This window comes from Sparus aurata, chromosome 9 (assembly GCF_900880675.1).
Source record: "Sparus aurata chromosome 9, fSpaAur1.1, whole genome shotgun sequence".
Classification (NCBI taxonomy): Eukaryota; Metazoa; Chordata; class Actinopteri; order Spariformes; family Sparidae; genus Sparus; species Sparus aurata.
In genome coordinates, this window is record NC_044195.1 from 17,927,184 (window position 1) to 17,946,100 (window position 18,917).

The 18,917-nt window shown below is 41.7% G+C and overlaps 1 protein-coding gene across 2 annotated transcripts in view; it reads left to right on the forward strand.

Annotated features, from left to right (window-relative positions):
- The window catches only part of LOC115588177 (FERM, ARHGEF and pleckstrin domain-containing protein 1), a 65,845-nt gene extending 47,677 nt beyond the window's left edge, over nucleotides 1-18,168 (forward strand). The window contains exons 14-27 of one of the 2 annotated variants that reach the window (XM_030428566.1): nucleotides 5,393-5,580; nucleotides 5,824-5,913; nucleotides 7,692-7,825; nucleotides 8,754-8,835; nucleotides 8,939-9,176; nucleotides 9,806-9,936; nucleotides 10,039-10,107; nucleotides 10,515-10,604; nucleotides 10,880-10,962; nucleotides 12,421-12,533; nucleotides 12,800-12,963; nucleotides 15,199-15,306; nucleotides 16,644-16,795; nucleotides 16,895-18,168. In XM_030428566.1, the coding sequence (XP_030284426.1) occupies nucleotides 5,393-5,580; nucleotides 5,824-5,913; nucleotides 7,692-7,825; nucleotides 8,754-8,835; nucleotides 8,939-9,176; nucleotides 9,806-9,936; nucleotides 10,039-10,107; nucleotides 10,515-10,604; nucleotides 10,880-10,962; nucleotides 12,421-12,533; nucleotides 12,800-12,963; nucleotides 15,199-15,306; nucleotides 16,644-16,795; nucleotides 16,895-16,976 (1,724 nt within the window). In that variant the 3' untranslated portion in view covers nucleotides 16,977-18,168. Of the gene's footprint in view, nucleotides 1-5,392; nucleotides 5,581-5,823; nucleotides 5,914-7,691; nucleotides 7,826-8,753; nucleotides 8,836-8,938; nucleotides 9,177-9,805; nucleotides 9,937-10,038; nucleotides 10,108-10,514; nucleotides 10,605-10,879; nucleotides 10,963-12,420; nucleotides 12,534-12,799; nucleotides 12,964-13,896; nucleotides 14,034-15,198; nucleotides 15,307-16,643; nucleotides 16,796-16,894 lie in introns of both variants that reach the window. The other variant, XM_030428567.1, reaches the window with a different exon arrangement.
- The last annotated feature ends 749 nt before the right edge of the window (nucleotides 18,169-18,917 follow it).

Consider the following 18,917-nt stretch of genomic DNA (forward strand, 5'->3'; position numbering starts at 1 on the left):
ATGCCCGGCATCAGCTTTCCTTTTGCAAGTTTTTCACGACTGAGGGAATCCATTCAGAGTTGTCCTGTTTGTCGCATGGAGGAAGTTTTATCTTTCAGCCTCCCGCTTCTTTGATTCTATCAGCACGTCCCTGCAGAAACACACAAGTGCCATGTTAGGATTTAACTCTAACTCTAATTAATAGAAAACTGCCGAGGCTGCGGAGGATTAGTGGCTCTGTTTGTGAGGATGACCACAGGAGAATTCATTGTTCCAGATGCACTTTTTCTCACATTCTTTGCATTCATCAGATGTTGAAGTCTTTAACGGTGTGAGTCGTTGAAAGCTTGTCTCAGATGCCTTATGATCTTCTATAGGTAAGCACAGTTCATTATGATAGACTTTTCTGTTCTCCATCAGACTGATTCATTGGGTAAAATTCTGTGCATTCTTCTGCATTGAACACTTTGAACTCATTATATGTTCATTGGGTAGTCCACAGTGTATAACTGTGGCAGTAATCGTTGAATTTGCAGGCGTTTACTTGGAGTGATCCCGCCGTCTTGTTTGATTTGTTGACGCTCTTGATGCTTCACCTGACTTGCGATTATTGTGAGAGTAGTCAGTTCTGTCCGAAGCACTCCCTGTGGAAACCAATTAATATGCTGCAGATACCAATTTGAACGTCTGATTGGTATTCAGTATTGTTTATGTTTACAGTTGCTTCTGCTCTTTGCCAACTTGAAACAGAATCATCCGTTTGCCTGTCGTGTTTTGTTCACAAAGGCGGCGAGAAAAACAGCAACGGGAGTAAATATGACCGCACAGTATGTTTGTGGATGGTTTCTGACAGTGATGGGTAGCCGCAGCAGTGGTTTGGTCAGGCCGCGGGGAAGGTAAATGTGTGATGCAGTGTTAGTATAGCAACTCCGCAGCTGTTCACGGCTCTTACGCTCACCCTTGACGTTCCCCTCTCTTGACTCATGGTCTTTGGCAGTCATTTGGTATAAACCTACGTCCTCCAACAGCTTTTGTGTCATCAAAAATTCCCGATTTTCCAAAGACTGAAAAGTTCTCAATCTCAGGAAAATTGCACCGCACTTTTATCTCTGGTCACTTTTTTCACTTATTCCATAATGTTTATTTGTTTTGTTTCTTTCTGTCGCATTTCTGTTCTTTCTTTTATTTTCCTTTCCTTTGTTCAATGTAAGCACGTGTCTGTCGGCATGAAACTGTCACATCTTTTTCTGTGTTTTTTCTCCCCCAGCTGTGACTGCATGTTAAACCTGTTCTGTCACTCGCTACAGTCTGTACGGTGGAGAGATTAACCAGTATATGGGTTCCCCTTCTCTGCAGTGATCCAGCTAACGGTTAATTATTCCAGAGCAGATACAACATCAGGTTAAGGATGACAGGAGCTTGGGAATATGCAGCAAAATAGCGGCAGGGTTTAGTAACTGCGTGTGTGTACTCTATGTGTGAAAGGCAGTTTAAGGGCAACACCTCAAAGCTCTGAGTCACTTGGCTCATCCGTCACTGTCGACTGCTGTAGCGGTGCTCCCAGGCATTTTGAGCATTGATGTCAAGCATCTCATCCACAGAGAGATTTTAGTTTGAGTCTATGTGGGCCGGATTGATATCAACTCGTGATTAGCCTTTTAAATTACTGATCTGTTTTGGATTTCAAAATCAGTTGTTAGTTAAAGCAACATATCACTTGTTTCTGCACTATGTAACTTCAGTGAGAGGTAAAATGCTAACATGCAAAGGTTGCCAATTTCTACATAATGTTGCTTTAATTGTTATGGCTCACTCCCAATCGTTTCTATTATTTAACATAAAATAAGACAGCATTACAACCACAATTGGAACCTCTATTCCATCCACAAACCACAGCATCCACAGACCTTTGCTTTATATCGAGCGCCCCTCGTTTTCCCCTTGTTTCCTGTTTGCCTCTCTACCGTCAGCTATTCAATAAAAGTTAATGAAAATGTCCCAACAAAAGAAAGGAGGTTTAAAAAATGTTTTACCACGACTTAAAACAAGAAAAATGACCAGATCAATGTCAAGTTAAAGCAGAATTGTTAGTTATAATGACAAGCAAAGTATGAGCAAGTAATAACTTTCAAAAAGCATGTTTTTAAGAGCGATGTTAAAGAAACATCCTGAATAAATGTGCTGTGCATGCGCCTCCTGACTATTAGCATTGTCAGTACAAACATTAAAAACATGCACTAGCATCATAAGATCTAGGAGAAGACATGGTTTTTGTTAGAGTCACTGGATCACTGCAGTGTGAGGGAGCCCTGCCACAGAAGTGGACTGACTCCCTGCCCTATAAAGACTAAAGTCATTTAGAGCAGATAGCGAACACCAGTCTGCACTTTTGATCATTTAACTCCAAACCATCTAACGTATTGGCTTGGCTCAAAGTCTGAGGTCTGTGGTCGAGACTTGTTTTTTCAACCACTGGTGTCCTTCAGGGTGTGTTTCCGAGGCAGGACTGAAGCGTGCTGCACATTAGGGATGAGCGAGAACGCCGTTAATTGATCCGTAGCTGTACTTGGAATGGGCGGGTCTTTAATCAGATGTGGGTGGTGCTTAAACCACAAGTGGGTGTGGCTTCTCAGAAATTATTAATTAAAGACTGAAATTGATAGATATCGGTCTGAGGCTATTATCCTTATTTTTATTATATTATTATAAAACCATTATAGAACATCCTCAGAATTGAGCTTCTGATTAATATTATGATCAGAAGAGTAAGTAACTAACTATTGACGGATCAGGTTTTTTATAAACTTAAAAGTCCAGTTTGTAAGAATTCCCAACTTTTCAAATAATAATGCTTTTGGGATGGCGGCCGACCTGACCCGCAATCTGAAAACATCAGTATTTGACAAGTTGGGAATGAGACTAAAAAATCTACTTTGTTACAAATTGGACCTTTAAGTTATCAACCCAATGAGGCTTTTCTCTTATCAGAAGCACAGATGTTGACACGTTTTGCTCGTGCTCGTAAAAAGTACATTATCTCTACCAGACACCTGCTCATCCCTACTGCACATCATGCTGTTCTGCCCTGACTGATCTCATATATGTACTCTAATGTACAGGAAGCATTCTCAGTCACTTAACTGTAATTTGATAATTTAGCGTAACTGGAGAATGTGATGTTAGAGCAGATTTTTAAGACTAGGAAATCATGCAGTAAGATTAGGGACTGGATTTTAAAACAGCATTTTAATATAGTGAGTTTCTCTCCGGCTCGCTGTGTCACTGTTACAAGTTAACTCATGTAAAAAAAAAAAAGAAAAAAGAAAAAACTGATTTGTATTCATGGGCTGAATAATGCATATGTTTCCTCATTACCAAGTGACTTTTTCAGTGCAGCAAAAACAAAATCATGAAAGTGTCACGATGCTGTTTATACAAAACCTGAACATTCATAAAGATCTGTTTCATGTTGAATATTAGGTCAGGACTAGAAGACTGCATGAATTCACATTTCTTCTTCCTTTTCTGTCTCTCACTCACGCTGTCCCCTCTAGGCACTCACCTGGCTTTCACCTTTTAATGCTGCTTTTCTTAAGATTTATATTCACTTTCACGATGTATATATGTAATTTTAGAGTCAATAAAGATGACCTTTACGAATTGAGGTTTTCTGAATCTTCTTTTTGAGACCTCGGAAGCTGTTGTCTGGTGCTTGTCGTAGTTATAAGACACTTCCCCCCTCATCCTCCCTGTAGTTCTGTGGTGCCGGTTGGTGAGTGTCTGACATTTCTTTTCCACTCTCTTTGGTAGTGATCTTGTAGATGCCCTCTCTGGTTTCCACTCCTTCCCTCCGTAGAGTAGTGTTTTTCGAGCTTGTTGCAACCACTGGTGTGTGTGTGCGTGTGATCACTGTTGTGTTTGTGTCGACACATCAGAGGACAGCAGAGAGAGAGGTGGGCAAGTTGCAGCTAAAACATAGTAAGTAATCCCAGTGAGATGACACTAAGTAAGCGATTCCTCGTGATGGTCCCGCAGTATGCGTCTTAGCTTGTGTATTGATTGACTGCCAGAGCTGTCTGGACTTTAGAGTGAGTCATGGCTGATATTTCACTTTCTGCAGGCGGATCCCCCGGATAGACTTCCTTAGATTTTTCTGTGTGTCAGAAGAAGACTCTGATCCAGACTCGAACTGTGTTGTAAATACTCCAAATACTTTGCTATAGCCTGGATAGTTTCTCACTGGATGATGATGATGATGATGAATTGATGACACAGTAATGTGTGTTTGCAGGTCTTGGGGAGTACGACTGCATAAGTGAAAAAGCAGCATAAGGCCTTTTGTGGCTCTGGAGGAAGCTGCTTTTAATCTGATAAATTGCCGCCAATGTCACTCAGTGGCAAAGTTGCATTGTGGGTCATTTAGGCACCAGGTTTTGAGAAGCAGTCCACAGGTCTGCATTTACCTCTTGTGACACTGTTGAAGTTGCTATGGACAGTTTAAAAACAAATGACCAGAGCACCTTTTTGCTATTCCATGATTCATCTTTCTTTTCAAAGCCTGGTGCCTACATTACCCACAATACTTAGCCGTTAAGTGACATCACAGGATACAAATGATTAAATTAAATGCAGCTTCCTCGGGTGCCACAAATGGCTTCATACAACTTTATTCACATATGCAGTAGTTCTCCCCAGGACCTGTAAACACACTTTAATGTGTAGAACTGACAGATTGGAGTTACCCTTTAAATGCCTTTGAATTTCTTCTTTTGTTTGGCTGCAAGTAATGATTATTTCATTATCCATTCATCTGCTGTTTATTTTCACAGTTAATCTGTTAATCATTTAGTCTATGAAATGTAAAATAAAATGTGAGTGTGCTTCTCTCAGTCCAAAACCCAAAGGCTCTTTATTTGCTATCATAAATAACAAAGAAAAGCACCAAATCCTCTCATTTAAGAAGCTGACAACAGCAAATATTTAATGTTTTTGCTTGAAAAACAGTTTTCAATGCATTTTCTTTCAGCTGACTAATCGTTTAATCTACTAATAATTGCAGCTCTAGTCGAGCCAACAGCCCAAAATCCAAAGATATTCAGTCTGCAGTAATAGAAAACAGAGAACCGGAGAACATTTGGAGCTTTTGCTTAAAAAAACAACATAAAGGATTATTGGATTTTCAAAATAGGTGTTGCATAATTTTTTGGTCAATCGATTAATAGATTCTATGAGTAATCATCTACTTTTCTGTAACTTTCTATACCCCTGAATTCATATTAATTACCACTACACACCATACTCAATTTGAAGTAGGAATATTAGAATAAGAAAGTGTTTGGCGTTTTACTTTGATATGAATTACTCACTTTTTCTCTCTCTCCCCTTGCTTCGGTTCCTGGATGACCCGGTGCAGGAGTGGGGTCCAACAGCCCTCACCTGTCCGCGTCCTCTGGACACTCCCATGGCATGGTGAACGGTCAGAAGTCACTGGAGCTGTGCAGCCACAGTCCAGACGGCCGACAGCCTTCGCCGCTCACCAGCCCGCTGCTCAACGACGCCTGCAGCGTTCGCACTGACGACGAAGACGAGGTCCGGAGGAAGGTTTGTGATTCAATCTGTGGATCAAACTGTGTTTTAAAGCAACTGTAACATGCTCGAAATAACGTTGGACCTAGATTACCCGTCCTGAATAACTCTCCACAGGGACTGAAGCTGAGCCTTTTTTAGGTTAGAGAAGGAAAACAGCTGATAAAACACCAAACACTTGCTGGTTTTGCCCGTGGTTGGGTATATTTCAACTGTTTCTCCCCTCACAGTCTCCTATCTGTCGCGATTTCTTTGCAGAGGTTCCCCACAGACCGGGCCTACTTCATCGCCAAGGAGCTGCTGACCACAGAGAGGACGTATCTGAAGGACCTGGAGGTGGTGACCGTGGTAAGAAAAGCCAAGTCCGCCCGCCAGCACGCTTGCTCCTCTTGTTTGTTTTCCCCTGAGCTGTCCTCTGGGGAGAAAACATTGATTATTCCGCTTTGCTGCTCGGTTGCAGAGCGCCCGCCAAAACACAGAGTCAGGCAGTGACACAGGGATATTCTGGCAGATGCCATTTCATTTTTTATTCATTCCCAACACTCGCGCTCTGAAACGTATTTATCTGCTTCACTCGAGGCTGTGAATACTAAACTGTGTTTGTGTTTAAGGAGATGGATTTAGCCGCATGTTCTCTATTTCAGTCTGTACTGTTAGATTCCTCTCTGGCTGAGCATGTGGACGGCGCGTCATCCGATAATATCTCAAATGGGCAGAAAACAGGATATTAAAGCTGCGTCAGCGGCAAAGCGAGGAGGATGTTCTTCGGCACACGCATGTCGAGAGAAAGCATCGCTCCTCTTCACCGGTGCTTTTAAAAGCTGCAGCTCTTCTCTTCGAAGCCTTTCACACAACTCATAAATATTTGGGTTGGCTTGTGTCCTCGTTCTTTTTACAGCTGTGCCTGTGTGTGTGTGTGTGTGTGTGTGTGTGTGTGTGTGTGTGTGTGTGTGTGTGTGTGTGTGTGTGTGTGTGTGTGTGTGTGTGTGTGTGTGTGTGTGTGTTGTGTGTGTGCGCGCGCGCTCTCTCTCTCTCTTTTACCCCCTCCTCTTCTTCCCATACACTGGATGGTGCTGCTGTTTGGGGTGAAGTCATCCGAACAACAGCTGGCGCGTTTTCTCAAGCCCTTCTAAGACGCTCACTTCTCTTAAAACTCACTTCTGTTTCCCATCACGTCAGCGGAACGGGGCTGTTTTTCTGTCTCCGCCGTGGCCAGACGTGCCACATGCAACGTTTGACTTCAGTCCGACTAAATGGAACGGCAGTGTTAGGAGTGATTGGCTATTGATTGTTCAATTCAACCTCGGGCAATTAGCGGCTTTAAGAGACATCAAAAGAATAAAGCACAGCAGCAAAAACCACAGAGAAAGGTCTTCTGGCAGCATGCAGGGGCAATCTGCATCAACACAGCATTGATCAGTGTCGCTCCTACAATCTTGAACAGTCCAAGAAACTTTTCACGAAACTGGCTTGAGAGCTGAAAATCAGGATGAAAGAAAAAGCTCCTTACCAAGCTGAATATATAAGTAATGAGAGCAGACAGCTAACTCTGTCAAAGTTGGTGACTCTTGTTGGAAAAGCAGAATGACAGTTTTGGTGAGTTTTATTTTGTTTCGGTTGAGTTTGAATCAAGTTTGTTTTACATTGATCTTGAACGTAAAATTACTGATTTTGTCAGTGGAGTCTGGTGGCCTTGAAGAGAGCAGTAGAACGGCGTACTGTTCGGACAACACTTTAGAAATGATGTCCAGGTGTGAGTCGGGGACAGTCATATCAGCCAACATGGTGCTTTCTACTTCTTTTAGTGAAAGGAATAGGCAAACTTTTGTTTTATGTGTGTGTGTAGAAAAATATCTTTTCACAGTAAACTGTAGCACTCTAAACTGTAAATGTCTGTAGTCAGGGTGAACCGGCAAGCTGTAGCCATGGTAACGACTGGGTGACATGGTAACACAAACTCGCATTAACTGAGTCGGGGTCGGACAGAAAAATGCTTCACGAGCCTCAGTTGGCCTTGTTAACTCAATAATGTAATGTTTCTGTGGCGGTGCAGTATCTTTATGTCTTAATTAAATCAAAAAAATTTTTCCCTGTTGCTTGAGCCCTGTGTGCTTTTGTGTCCTCAGTCTTTCCAGAACGCCGTAGGACAGGACGAGGCGACCCCGGACTCTCTGAAGGACACCGTCTTCTCCTCCTTCGAGCCTCTGCACAAGTTCCACACAGGTTTTCTCAGGGAGGTGGAGCAGCGGCTGGCCCTGTGGTGAGACTCGTTTCACTTCCAGACTCGCTCCAAGTAGACCCTGCAGGGTCGAGACCGTGCCCGGTGCGGTCCGATACATCACAAGCTCCAACCCCCCACTTTTAATGAGTTTTATTGGTATTTAGTCCGAGGGGCCGACCCGGTCTTTAGATGACCTGAGGAGTTATCGTTTCCATGGCGAAACCACCGCGCTGCTCCACAGTCTGGCCTTTTCCTGCCTGTGGGTTTCTGCTGTCTGATCTCCTTAATGATGCTCTGAACACACACACACACACACACACACACACACACACAAAGAGACATGCAGACAGTGATGCATAAAGCCTGTCAGCCTGTCAGAATTAACGACCATTAACTGCACACATATAATTTTTATTTCAAAGCCTGTTTTGGCCACTAGTGATTGTTAGAAGTCTAAAAGTAAAACTGAAAGCAATGTTACCGTCGACTGCTGATGAGAGCCACATACAAATGTGTGTGCAAATGATCCATCACTACATGTGTCTCTTTTATAGCTTTGCATATTCAAATATTATAATACAGATGTGCCTTTGTCATGTCACCGATCGTTATTAGAAAGCTGCCCGTCAAAGATTAAGAATAATCATAATCATGATGATAAGGCGAATGCTGAATTGTACCAGATTAATAAATATTCTGAATGAATCCAGTAATGGCAGCTCATTCCTCATGCGCCCTGTCAGAGGAATGACCCGCTCGAGGGAGACACCTGCTGGTCATGCGCTTTCTCCACGTTTGAAGAGCCCTTACCAACTTCAGTGAGGGTTTTTCTTGCATAAGGTGACACTTATTTGAATAATCAATGAGCTTTAAGTGCTTTTTTTCGCGTCCGGTCAATTAATTCACTGTCTGCAGTGGCTCAATTATATTCGAGAGATAAAAACCTGCTGATGTTAATCTGTTTCAGGGAAGGACGCTCCAATGCTCACATAAAAGGAGACTACCAGCGCATCGGAGACGTCATGCTAAAGAACTTTCAAGGCTTGAAGGTTTATGTCAAACTCTCTGTCAAACTCAAATTCTGTCACTAATTACAGGAATTAATTAATGCTCTCATTACACTTTGTGACCGAATCACAACTTTTTCCACAGCCCTTGACAGCAAACCTGCACAAGCAGTCTGAAGTCCTGCTAGAGCTGGAGAAGGCGTGCAGGTCCTCCCGCAGGTTGGAGGGTCTCTGCCGGGACTTTGAGCTGCAGAAGGTCTGCTACGTCCCCCTGAACGTCTTCATCCTGCGCCCCCTGCACCGCCTCATCCACTACAAGCAGATCCTGGAGCGCCTGTGCAAACACTACCCAGCTACTCACGTGGATTTCAGGGACTGCAGAGGTACTCCGCTCAGGTCGCTGTTTATAGAGACACACTGAGGGTGTTCACATTTGATTTTACCATCTGACCTGAGTGATCCGATCACATGTGGACAGCTTTCAGCCCTTCAGTTCACACCTGGCATTAGATGCGACTTGACACATTTCCTGAGCGATGTCTTCTGATTGGATCTCACTTACCCACTCTATGTGCAAACATACACCCACATCACTGAAACCAACAGATGCATTCTTTACGTTAAGAAAGAAATATCTTCTTATACACTGTTTGCCGAATTAACAAGTAGGCCCAAATAGTTAAGAATGTGTAGAAGACAGCATTTCTGTCTACAACACAGTTTCTCAAAAATGCAACAATCCTCAAATTTAAGTCTTATTTTAAGGGGGTCTGGTAATCTTCTCCACATACGACAAAGAAGAAGCCCATACTGCTGTTTAGCATCATATGTGTCATGTCACACTTCAATTTCTTTCCATTCACTAGCATACATAAATTTTTTTTTTTAAATAAGGTCCCATGGTAGCCCACTGGGAGGGGCTTGACTTCACCTCTCTATACTGTATAGGCTATCATGTGCTGCACAGTGATAGTCCATCTCCAATAATCTTCCCCCTCTGGTTGGTCTGTAGCTGCTCTGGCGGATGTGTCTGAGGTGGTGGAACAGCTCCAGGGGAGTTTAATCAAGATGGAGAACTTCCAGAAGCTTCTCGAGCTGAAGAAGGACTTGATTGGCGTCGACAATCTTGTTGTCCCCAGTCGGGTGAGTTAAAATCCTAAAAGATTTTTCTGATTCAACTTCCAAAACGTCATCTTTTTTAAACATCCTGTGCTCTTTTTTTCTTTTTTGCTTTCTCTCCCTCAGGAGTTCATCAGGTTAGGCTGCCTCAGCAAACTGTCTGGAAAAGGCCTACAGCAACGAATGTTTTTCCTGGTAACGCCCACTCTCTGAGATTAGGTCATATCGCTATTCTAATTGTTTAGTTCAGTGATCTCAGTGGAAAAATGATCACGCTTTTATCCTTTCCAACTGTACATTTCTCAGAAGGTGTTGGCAGATGACAAAAAAATACCACATGTTGCTCAGAACTTTCTTATGGCATGCGAGTGTTTTGCATGTGTGTTTGGTTTTATTGGAGATTGGATAAACAAGGCATTAAAAATGTGGAGGTGCGTGTGTACGATGGAGCTTTGGGTAGATTTTCTAGTCGTTATGACAAGTTGTTTAAGCCGACTGAGAATAATATATTGGATTGTAAACATTTAGTTATGTGATTTAAACAACAACCAACTTGAATTTGGTTGAAATGATTGTTCATTTCCGTTCTCTTTCCCGTTCAGTTCAGCGATGTCATTTTGTACACGAGTCGAGGGATGACGCCGACCAATCAGTTCAAAGTGCACGGGCAGCTGCCGCTCCATGGCATGACAGTAAGCTCGGCGTCTCTCAGTTCAACACAAAGTGCTTCAAACAGGCTGTCACCAGTTTTGTCATTACTGCAAATGAGCCGCCTCAAACAGCTGAACTGCACCCTCTTTCAACGTCTACCCACTAACACACACACACACACACATTGAGGACTACACATGTCCTTCTCCATCACTTCCCTTTCATCATCTCTCTCTTTCTGTCTATTTTGGTCGCTGCTGTCCTAGATTCTGCCGCTCTCTAATGTTTTTTCTGTGTCTCCGTGTTCTCCTCCCAGATCAGAGAGAGTGAAGATGAGTGGGGAGTGCCTCACGCCTTCACGCTGGTCGGAGAGCAGCAGTCGGTGGTGGTGGCAGCAAGGTGAGATCGGTGGCTGTCAGCGCACGAGACGCCTTGTACCTGGACCTGAAATGAATCTAACGTGGCTACGTGTGTGTGTGTGTTGGGGAATTTCATGTGGAGACATTACAGAGTCCTTGTCTGATGCAGCTGAGTTTCTCACAAATTATGGCAAACACATGCACACTGTCCGCAAAGTCCAGTAAATTTCCACTCACTCCCTTTAATTTTAGTTTCATTTTACTCTCCTAAACAAAAAAAAGTCCCTTGTCCAACTGCTGTCCTCCAGAGAAGAGAGGAACTGATGAACTGTTGATAAACTCATCTAGGTCACTTTCAATCATCACTTTGAGCTCAAAGGTTTTAAAATTGAAGAGCAAATCCGTTGTTTTACAATCTGTTTATTCCCTGCTCTTTGACTCTCAGTCTACTACCACTACTACTTTCTGATTGGCAGAGGCAGTACCTGCAGCCTGAGGCTCAGTCCACATGTACATGGGTATTTTTGGGAAATGGTTTTAAAACAAGAACGATCTCCTTCCAGACGAGCGTTTTAGCACTGTTTCAAAAATAATCTTCATCCATGTTCGCACACCTGAAAACACAAATCACCTCACAGAAAGCAGACTTGGAACAAAAACTGAACACTAAAATGCAAAGGAAAAGCTTTGTTGTAAGAAATACCTCTGTATGTGTGGACAGGGCCTGAGAGCACTGCAAAAAGTGCTGCACTTTTCTTAAATACTTAATTTCCCCAAAATTGCTTTCACACAAGCAGCAGTCCGGTTTCCAACTTCAATAACTCATGATAAGGGGTAGGTTTGTGATCACATTTAATCCTTATTTTATTTCATAGGCAGGATTAATTGAGATTGCATTTCTTTTGTAATCCAATGGATTACGTTACTAATTCTAAAAATTGCCTCGTAATTTGTTCCCGTTGAGTGATTATCTTTCAAAGTTATTTGACCCAAACCTGTTTACAGTTGATATATTGATGTTGGAATCGAACCTCATTTAAAGATAAAGTCATAAATTACATGATAATAATTTGTATTAAGTCAAAGTAATCATCAATAAACGTTGTTAATTGTGATAAGAATAATGATATTAATACTGTACATAGCATTTCAATTTTTTTTATTTTTCCTCTTAATTTCTGTTGCTACCGTTTGTTTGTGTCCCCCAATAATAATGTGCTGTCCGCTTGACTGACATCAGGAAAGAGGTTTCACATATTGTCAGAGGGATGCCCTCCATTATTGTTTATTGACTCAACAAAAATAATAAATAACGACTCTCCTGCCTTCAAACTAACATTGTGCTGATCCAGTTTCCGTCAAAGAGCAGATGGTGGCTTTGTGATGTTTTAAGTATCATTGGCAGAACACTTGGACCGACATGGATCCAACTTGTGACTTCCCGCTGTGATGACTGACTGAGGATGCACTTCATTCATTTGTGCATTTTTCTCTCTAGTTCACTCGCAGAGATGGAGAAGTGGATGGAGGACATAAAGGTGGCGATAGAGACGGCAAAAACCAGCAATGGGCCTTCACCCAACCTCCTGACCAGCAACCTGACAGACAACAGTAAGTCACTGCATGAACATACAGCTGAATATGAAATGTTTACTTCAGTTTGTAGTGCTGTTTGACAAAAAGTGGAAATCAACAGAAGATTTACAGTAACTGTCAGGAAATATAACATTTTGAGTAAAAACAACACAGGCTGAAGTCCCAGCTACATAGGACGATGTTTGATTTGTGGATGTACTGACACTGTCTGTGTTTTAGCGCCCCTCTGCCCTCGTCAGCCCGCTCATTGTCTAGCAGTAACAACCTCCTGACTTTCCCAGAATGCCCCGAGGACTCCACGGTGGAGGCGGAGTCTGAGGACGACATTGCGGCGTCGCACACCTCGCTGGAGAGGCCCGCCCCTCACCGTGGTAACACCATGGTGCACGTGTGCTGGCACAGGAACACCAGTGTGTCCATGGTGGACTTTAGCGTAGCTGTGGAGGTACCGGCCCAACCTCAGCACTCAGACCCGCCCCCTCCCCTCCTGCCTCACTGTTTTCTTTCTCTGTGTCTGAGTGTCAGCTGTATCTTAATTCACTTTGATTATCTCTCTGTGAGAACAGTATCCTCCTGCACTGCACTACATCCTGCTGACTATTCCTTACTATGAACGCTTGAGGACATAATTTTTGCTAATGTGGGCTAATGAACAGAAGTGATTTGGTTAATTAGCTAAATAATGAATGAAAAACTCTGGTTCAAGTGCAGAGAACAGTGTACGGGAGTCAAAATACTTATAATGTGTGAAAACTCAGTAAAGCGTCATACAGGCGAAAGGAGCTGCAGATTCTCTGTAGGCTTATAACTGTGATCTGATTCATAATTATAAAACTTCATATAGCTCCTTTAAGTTATTTAAGATCATATATCACTTACACTCAGGTTTGCGAATTAGCAGTCTTCCTTCTAATTGCGGCTACAGCGAGGATACTGTTCTCGTCCTTCTTTTGGCTAACAGTTGCCAGCGTGACGTCCTTATCTGAACTCAAAACTGTGGCTTTCCTGTGTGTTTCTGTTCCTTTTCTCCTCCCCTGGCACTTGAAACCTCTGACCGTCTATAAATAGAGAGAGAGAGCAGTACGTAGATGTGATAAACGTCCTCGGCTCACACTAACAGAACGGATCCTGTTTTGGGACCCTCCGCACCTTGTCTCTGATCTAGTTCTGCTCTTCCTCTGTAGCTGTAACCACGTCCTCTTCACAGCCTTTACCCCGGACACACCGCCGGCCTTCGTGTGTTTTTCCCTGCCACTGCATGCCTGTGTTTCACCTACTCAGTCTCTGTGTTTCTGTCCTTCCCTCCCTGTCTGTTTTTTTTTCTCTTTCTGTCTCTCTCTCTCTTTTCCCCATGCGTCTGTGCGTTCCTCCGTGGTAGAGGACCCTAGTCCAGTCAGTGGGAATAAGGCCCCCCTGGTGGGGCCCCCCAGTGGCCAGGGACCAGTGCCTCTGTCTGTTATCTGCTGGTACCGTGTTCAGAGCCTCTCCTTTAGTGAATCCTGCAGGAGTCTAGAGGTAAAGGAGCCAGGGAGACAGGAGAGGCCCACTTAAACTGCAACATAGGAAGATTAGAATAGGAGTTACTGTGGTGCCTCATACTGTACAGATCAGTGATTACAAAGATCAGTTTTACAAAAACCAAGTTAAATTCGCAATAGAAGCGTTTTTATCATCAAGAGCCAACACACTGCAGTTTCTTCTCAGCTCAGTTTCTTAGTTGTAATTGCCTTGCTTTTTATACTATTACAAGATTATTAAAAAGACGTGCTTAGCAACAGTAGATTGACAGCCTATGTAGAAGCACAAAATAAGTACAGAAGTTGAATGAATAAGGCAACAAATGCCATGAATTTACCAAAACAACAACATGTTAGTCGATCTCTAAACCCTTCCTGACTTCCCGACCCAGTGTCGGTCAGTCAGAGCCAAGCCCGTTTGTTGATTCTGTAGATACAAATCCTCGAAATCAGGTCACACACATGCAATTTCAGTTTTATAAAGAGGCCAAGTAATTTCCCAAAACAGCTGGGCAGTATTATTTTGTACACTTTTCTCAGTCAGGAGTTAATGGTGCATTTGTGGGGGACTTTCTTTAAGCTGCGGATGATTAAATGTTTCATACTCTATAAACAACAGTGGTCATGACCATTGTAATTAAAGAACGTGTCAGTCGGTATGGTTGTTTTTAAGTTAGTTTTCATTTAGTTGTAATAAACAGTTAATATTCCAGGTATTATATTCCAGTATTAGCAAACATAAAAAACATCAATATACTAATGTCCCATTAAATAAACATAAATATCCACAAAATATGTGAACAAACCCAGAAAAGAGGTATTTGTCCACTCCAATATACAGCAGCATTATGTAATAAAGAGATGTTATATTAACTCTAGGACAAGATGACAGTGAAGTCATGTCTGGACAACAACAATGGAGGTCTGTGAAAGTGGAAAACAGACAATACTTCAGTTCAGTGTGGATTATTTCATGGATATTTGTTAACAATTAGACAAATTTAGACTGTCACCAGATTCATCCTTTAATCTCATGAGTCCTAATCCCACATTTACTGACAAAAATCGCAGTGTAGTAGTGTCGAGTACTAGTGGTCTTGTAATGTGTGCAATTTTCTGAAGTTTCCGATTTCAAACTTGCTGTGTTTTTCCTCTCTCTCTAGAATCAGCTGTCAGGAAACTTACTTAGGAAGTTCAAGAACAGCAACGGCTGGCAGAAGCTCTGGGTCGTCTTCACCAACTTCAGCCTGTTCTTCTACAAGTCTCACCAGGTGAGGAACGCTCACTCACGTCTCCGTTCGTCCAGTGAACACATCGCAGCCTCTCCCGCTGTGTTTACCCTCCTCTGGGACTAAAAGCATCACGTCTCAGTGTAGAATCTCAAATCTGTGTGTCATAACCGAGGTTTACAGGCTTTCCCATGTCATCTCACGTCCGGCCCCAGAATATCTCAGTTAGCTGTCTTCGGACTTTAGAATCCGTGAGTTTTACGTTTTCACAAGTCAGTGTGATTGTTTTTTAATCAAACGCGTGTTCAATACAAAACTAGTTTTATTTTTTAAAAAGAGAAGCACAAGATTGATTGTTTATCAGGAACCAATGACTCTACTGTAAATTAAATTAAAGGCTCTTTAATGCTGGCTTGGTAGATTCCTAAACACACAAATCAAAACAAAATAAAATAAAAAAAATCACTACCTGAAATTCGAATGTATTTAACTGATAAGATACTGATAATTTAAAGATTAAACCATTTTCTACTGACTTTTTGGGGCTTCTGACCTCTTACAATAAAGCAGTGTTCAGTTGGAGCTGCTCGCTAAGCTTCAGACGTCTATGAGTTGTTATCGGTTCCGTCAAAGAGACATTTCCCCTCTAAAAACTGTTAGAGGCTCAAAGAGGAAAACCATCATGTTATTCAAAACATTAAAGTTTGAGTATATATAAAAAAAAATGAATACAGATTTGTGTTAAAAAAAAAAAACCTCATTAGCGCAGCACTCGGGGTTTGAGCCCACTAGACTTAACTACCAAACTGTATATGAAGAAGTTAAAACAACCTTAAACTGCTGCTTACACATTATTTTGAATCTTTTAATGTAATATAGAATACTACACCAGTCACAGGGGACAATTTTGTTCCTTGAAGTAAATTTTTATGCAGGACTTTGTATTTGGCTGTGTTCCAACGCCCATATGACAATATTTAGTCAGATAATACATAGTAGGTCAAATACAGCATGCCAAAAATACTAAAACTACCGCATCCAGTGACAGTACGCAAGCCAGCATGCTTTTACTGGCTGTTATGACCCACGACATTAAACATCACATTGACTGAGCTGCACAGAGCACCGACAGGCGACCGCTTGCCTACCTACTGGTGATCAGTCGAAAACAGATGGATAGTAAGGAATTGTTTAAGTAGACAAAATAATCAGAAATATCTTCAATAACAGCACAGGATGAAACAATGAAATTAACAATGACAAAGGAATGTGTAAGTCATTTTACTGTTTGTTCTTGGCGAGGTTGGAGTTGTTTCTGACAGACCAAAGTAAATTTGGATTCAGTGCCAATTGTTTTGTCTTTTTTTCTCTCTCCTCAGGATGATTATCCACTGGCCAGCCTTCCTCTGCTGGGTTACTCAGTCACCATCCCCTCGGAGTCTGAAAACATCCACAAGGACTACGTCTTCAAACTGCATTTCAAGTCCCACGTCTACTATTTCAGATCAGAGAGCGAATACACTTTTGAGAGGTACGGATGCACATTGACTAAACGTATCTGCAGCTTTGTTCATTCCCGGATGTCAGAAAAATTCAAAATTGATTCAAAAAATGTGTTCTGTGCCCGCAGGTGGATGGAGGTCATCCGCAGTGCCACAATCCCCTCCAGTGTCGCTCGTGTCCTGAACAACAAAGAGTCCCATCCTCACTGAAGTCGGCTCACACACACACCGTCTCCCTTGGGAGGCGTCTGCCCCTCCTGTCCCCCCACCACCACCCCCACCCCATGGACTCTCTGCTTTTCTTTTCTACGCATATCTGGGACATTTGTACATGTGTCCATGCACATTTGGTGCTTTTTAATGCTTTAATGGTGACATGTCCGCTGGTTTAGACTGCATCAGAGACTGCATTTTTTGGCATTTTTACCCTCAACTCTGAAACCTCTTTTTAAGGATGTCATTTTATACTGTTTTTCTAATGGTCTGAACCACTTCCTATCTTTCTGGTTTTACATTTTGTCCATTGGTTGTTTTTACAGCAGGAACATGTTGATATAGAAATCCAGCATTCTTTCTTAGATGGTCAAACTGTCACTGCATTGTCATAACCGTTTTTTGGTCTACTTTTTCATTCTATCGAGAAAAAAACAAACAAAACTGCTGCTTTGAAAATGTCCTGCAAACTTCAGTGCCAAAACTGGTTTATATCAACGTCCTGGACTTTTTAATGCTATTTTGTTACATCGGGGATGAGGAGCGTGTCTCCTCTACTGCGTTCCATGAAATTTTAACTCATGTAAAAAACAGGCCACCCTTTAATGGTCAATGCTCTGTTCACATCGGGCCCAGCACAATGTGTTCTTGTTAAAAAAAAAAAAGGTGAAGAAAATATGAAATTATTTTGTTGTATTATTGACGTAAGCCTAGCATTGATCGAAATGTGGCCAGGGGTAGCCACCATCACAGATTGATGCCATTTCAAGTAAAGTAATTATTCTATTCTCTTTGTTGTATGAATATGTCTCAGACTATTTTGCTTTTTTTTTTTTGTAATAACTAAAGTTCCCCTGCAGCTGTATGAGAAAATGTGAGTTTTGATCATAATTATTGTATTATGAAAGTGAGTGTAATTGAAAGCTTTAAAGATTATGTGTGAAACAAAATAGAAACTTTCAGTTCCAAGCGCCGTCGCCCTCACTGAACTAGGCTGCCTCCTGTATACAGATGCCAGATCTTTTTATGGTACTAAATGAATGGAAATATGCATTTGACAGGGTTTTGCAGTGAAGTAAATGAGATGGAAAAAAACCTCAGTTCTGCTATTGAGCTGCAGTGTTTTTTCCAGACAACAGAGAGCTCTTTGGAAATGAAAGCAATAAAAAAAAAAACTTATTCAAACTTAGATTTGTGTTGTTTGTGTTTTTGTTGAAGCACGAGAGGCAGGAGTGATGTTTCCACCAGAGGAAAACATGGTCTTTCGTTTAGTGCGAGGTGGCTCTTCAGTGTGTTTACAGCTTTGACCTACAGGTGGCATCATTGATCAAAATGTTTAGTTCGGTCAAGCGTAACCCCAGTGTGTGTATATTAGGCTATGGTAATACATGTGGAAGCCCTCTACCACCAATGTGATGGAAACAAATTATCCTGAGTCTGTCTGTCTGTTCTTTATTATTTCAAAATAATGACTCTGTTCCAAGTAAATACTTAGTATATCAAAATAGTTACTTGGTATCTTAAATGAATGACTTAATATCTTTAAATAATGATTTAGTATATAGAGTCATGAGTACCACAAAATAATCATTTTGTATGTCAAAATAATAACTAATAACTTAGTATTTTAAGATAAGTTATTTAAGATACTGACCTAGTTTCTCAAAATAATTACAATGTATATAAATTATACCCTACTTGGCATCTCAAAATAATAAACTTGCACCTAAATTAAAAATAGTGACTTATCCCAAAATAATGAGAAACATTCCTGAAATAACAATCTAATTTTTTCAGATGGCAAAGACACAGTTTGTAATAAAACTAATGAAATACAAGACTGTGAAACTACGTACTTCGAAAGACTACACATCCAACAGATGCGTTAGTTACGTCTCCTGTAATACTCACAAAAACCCATAACTGGAACCTTGTAGA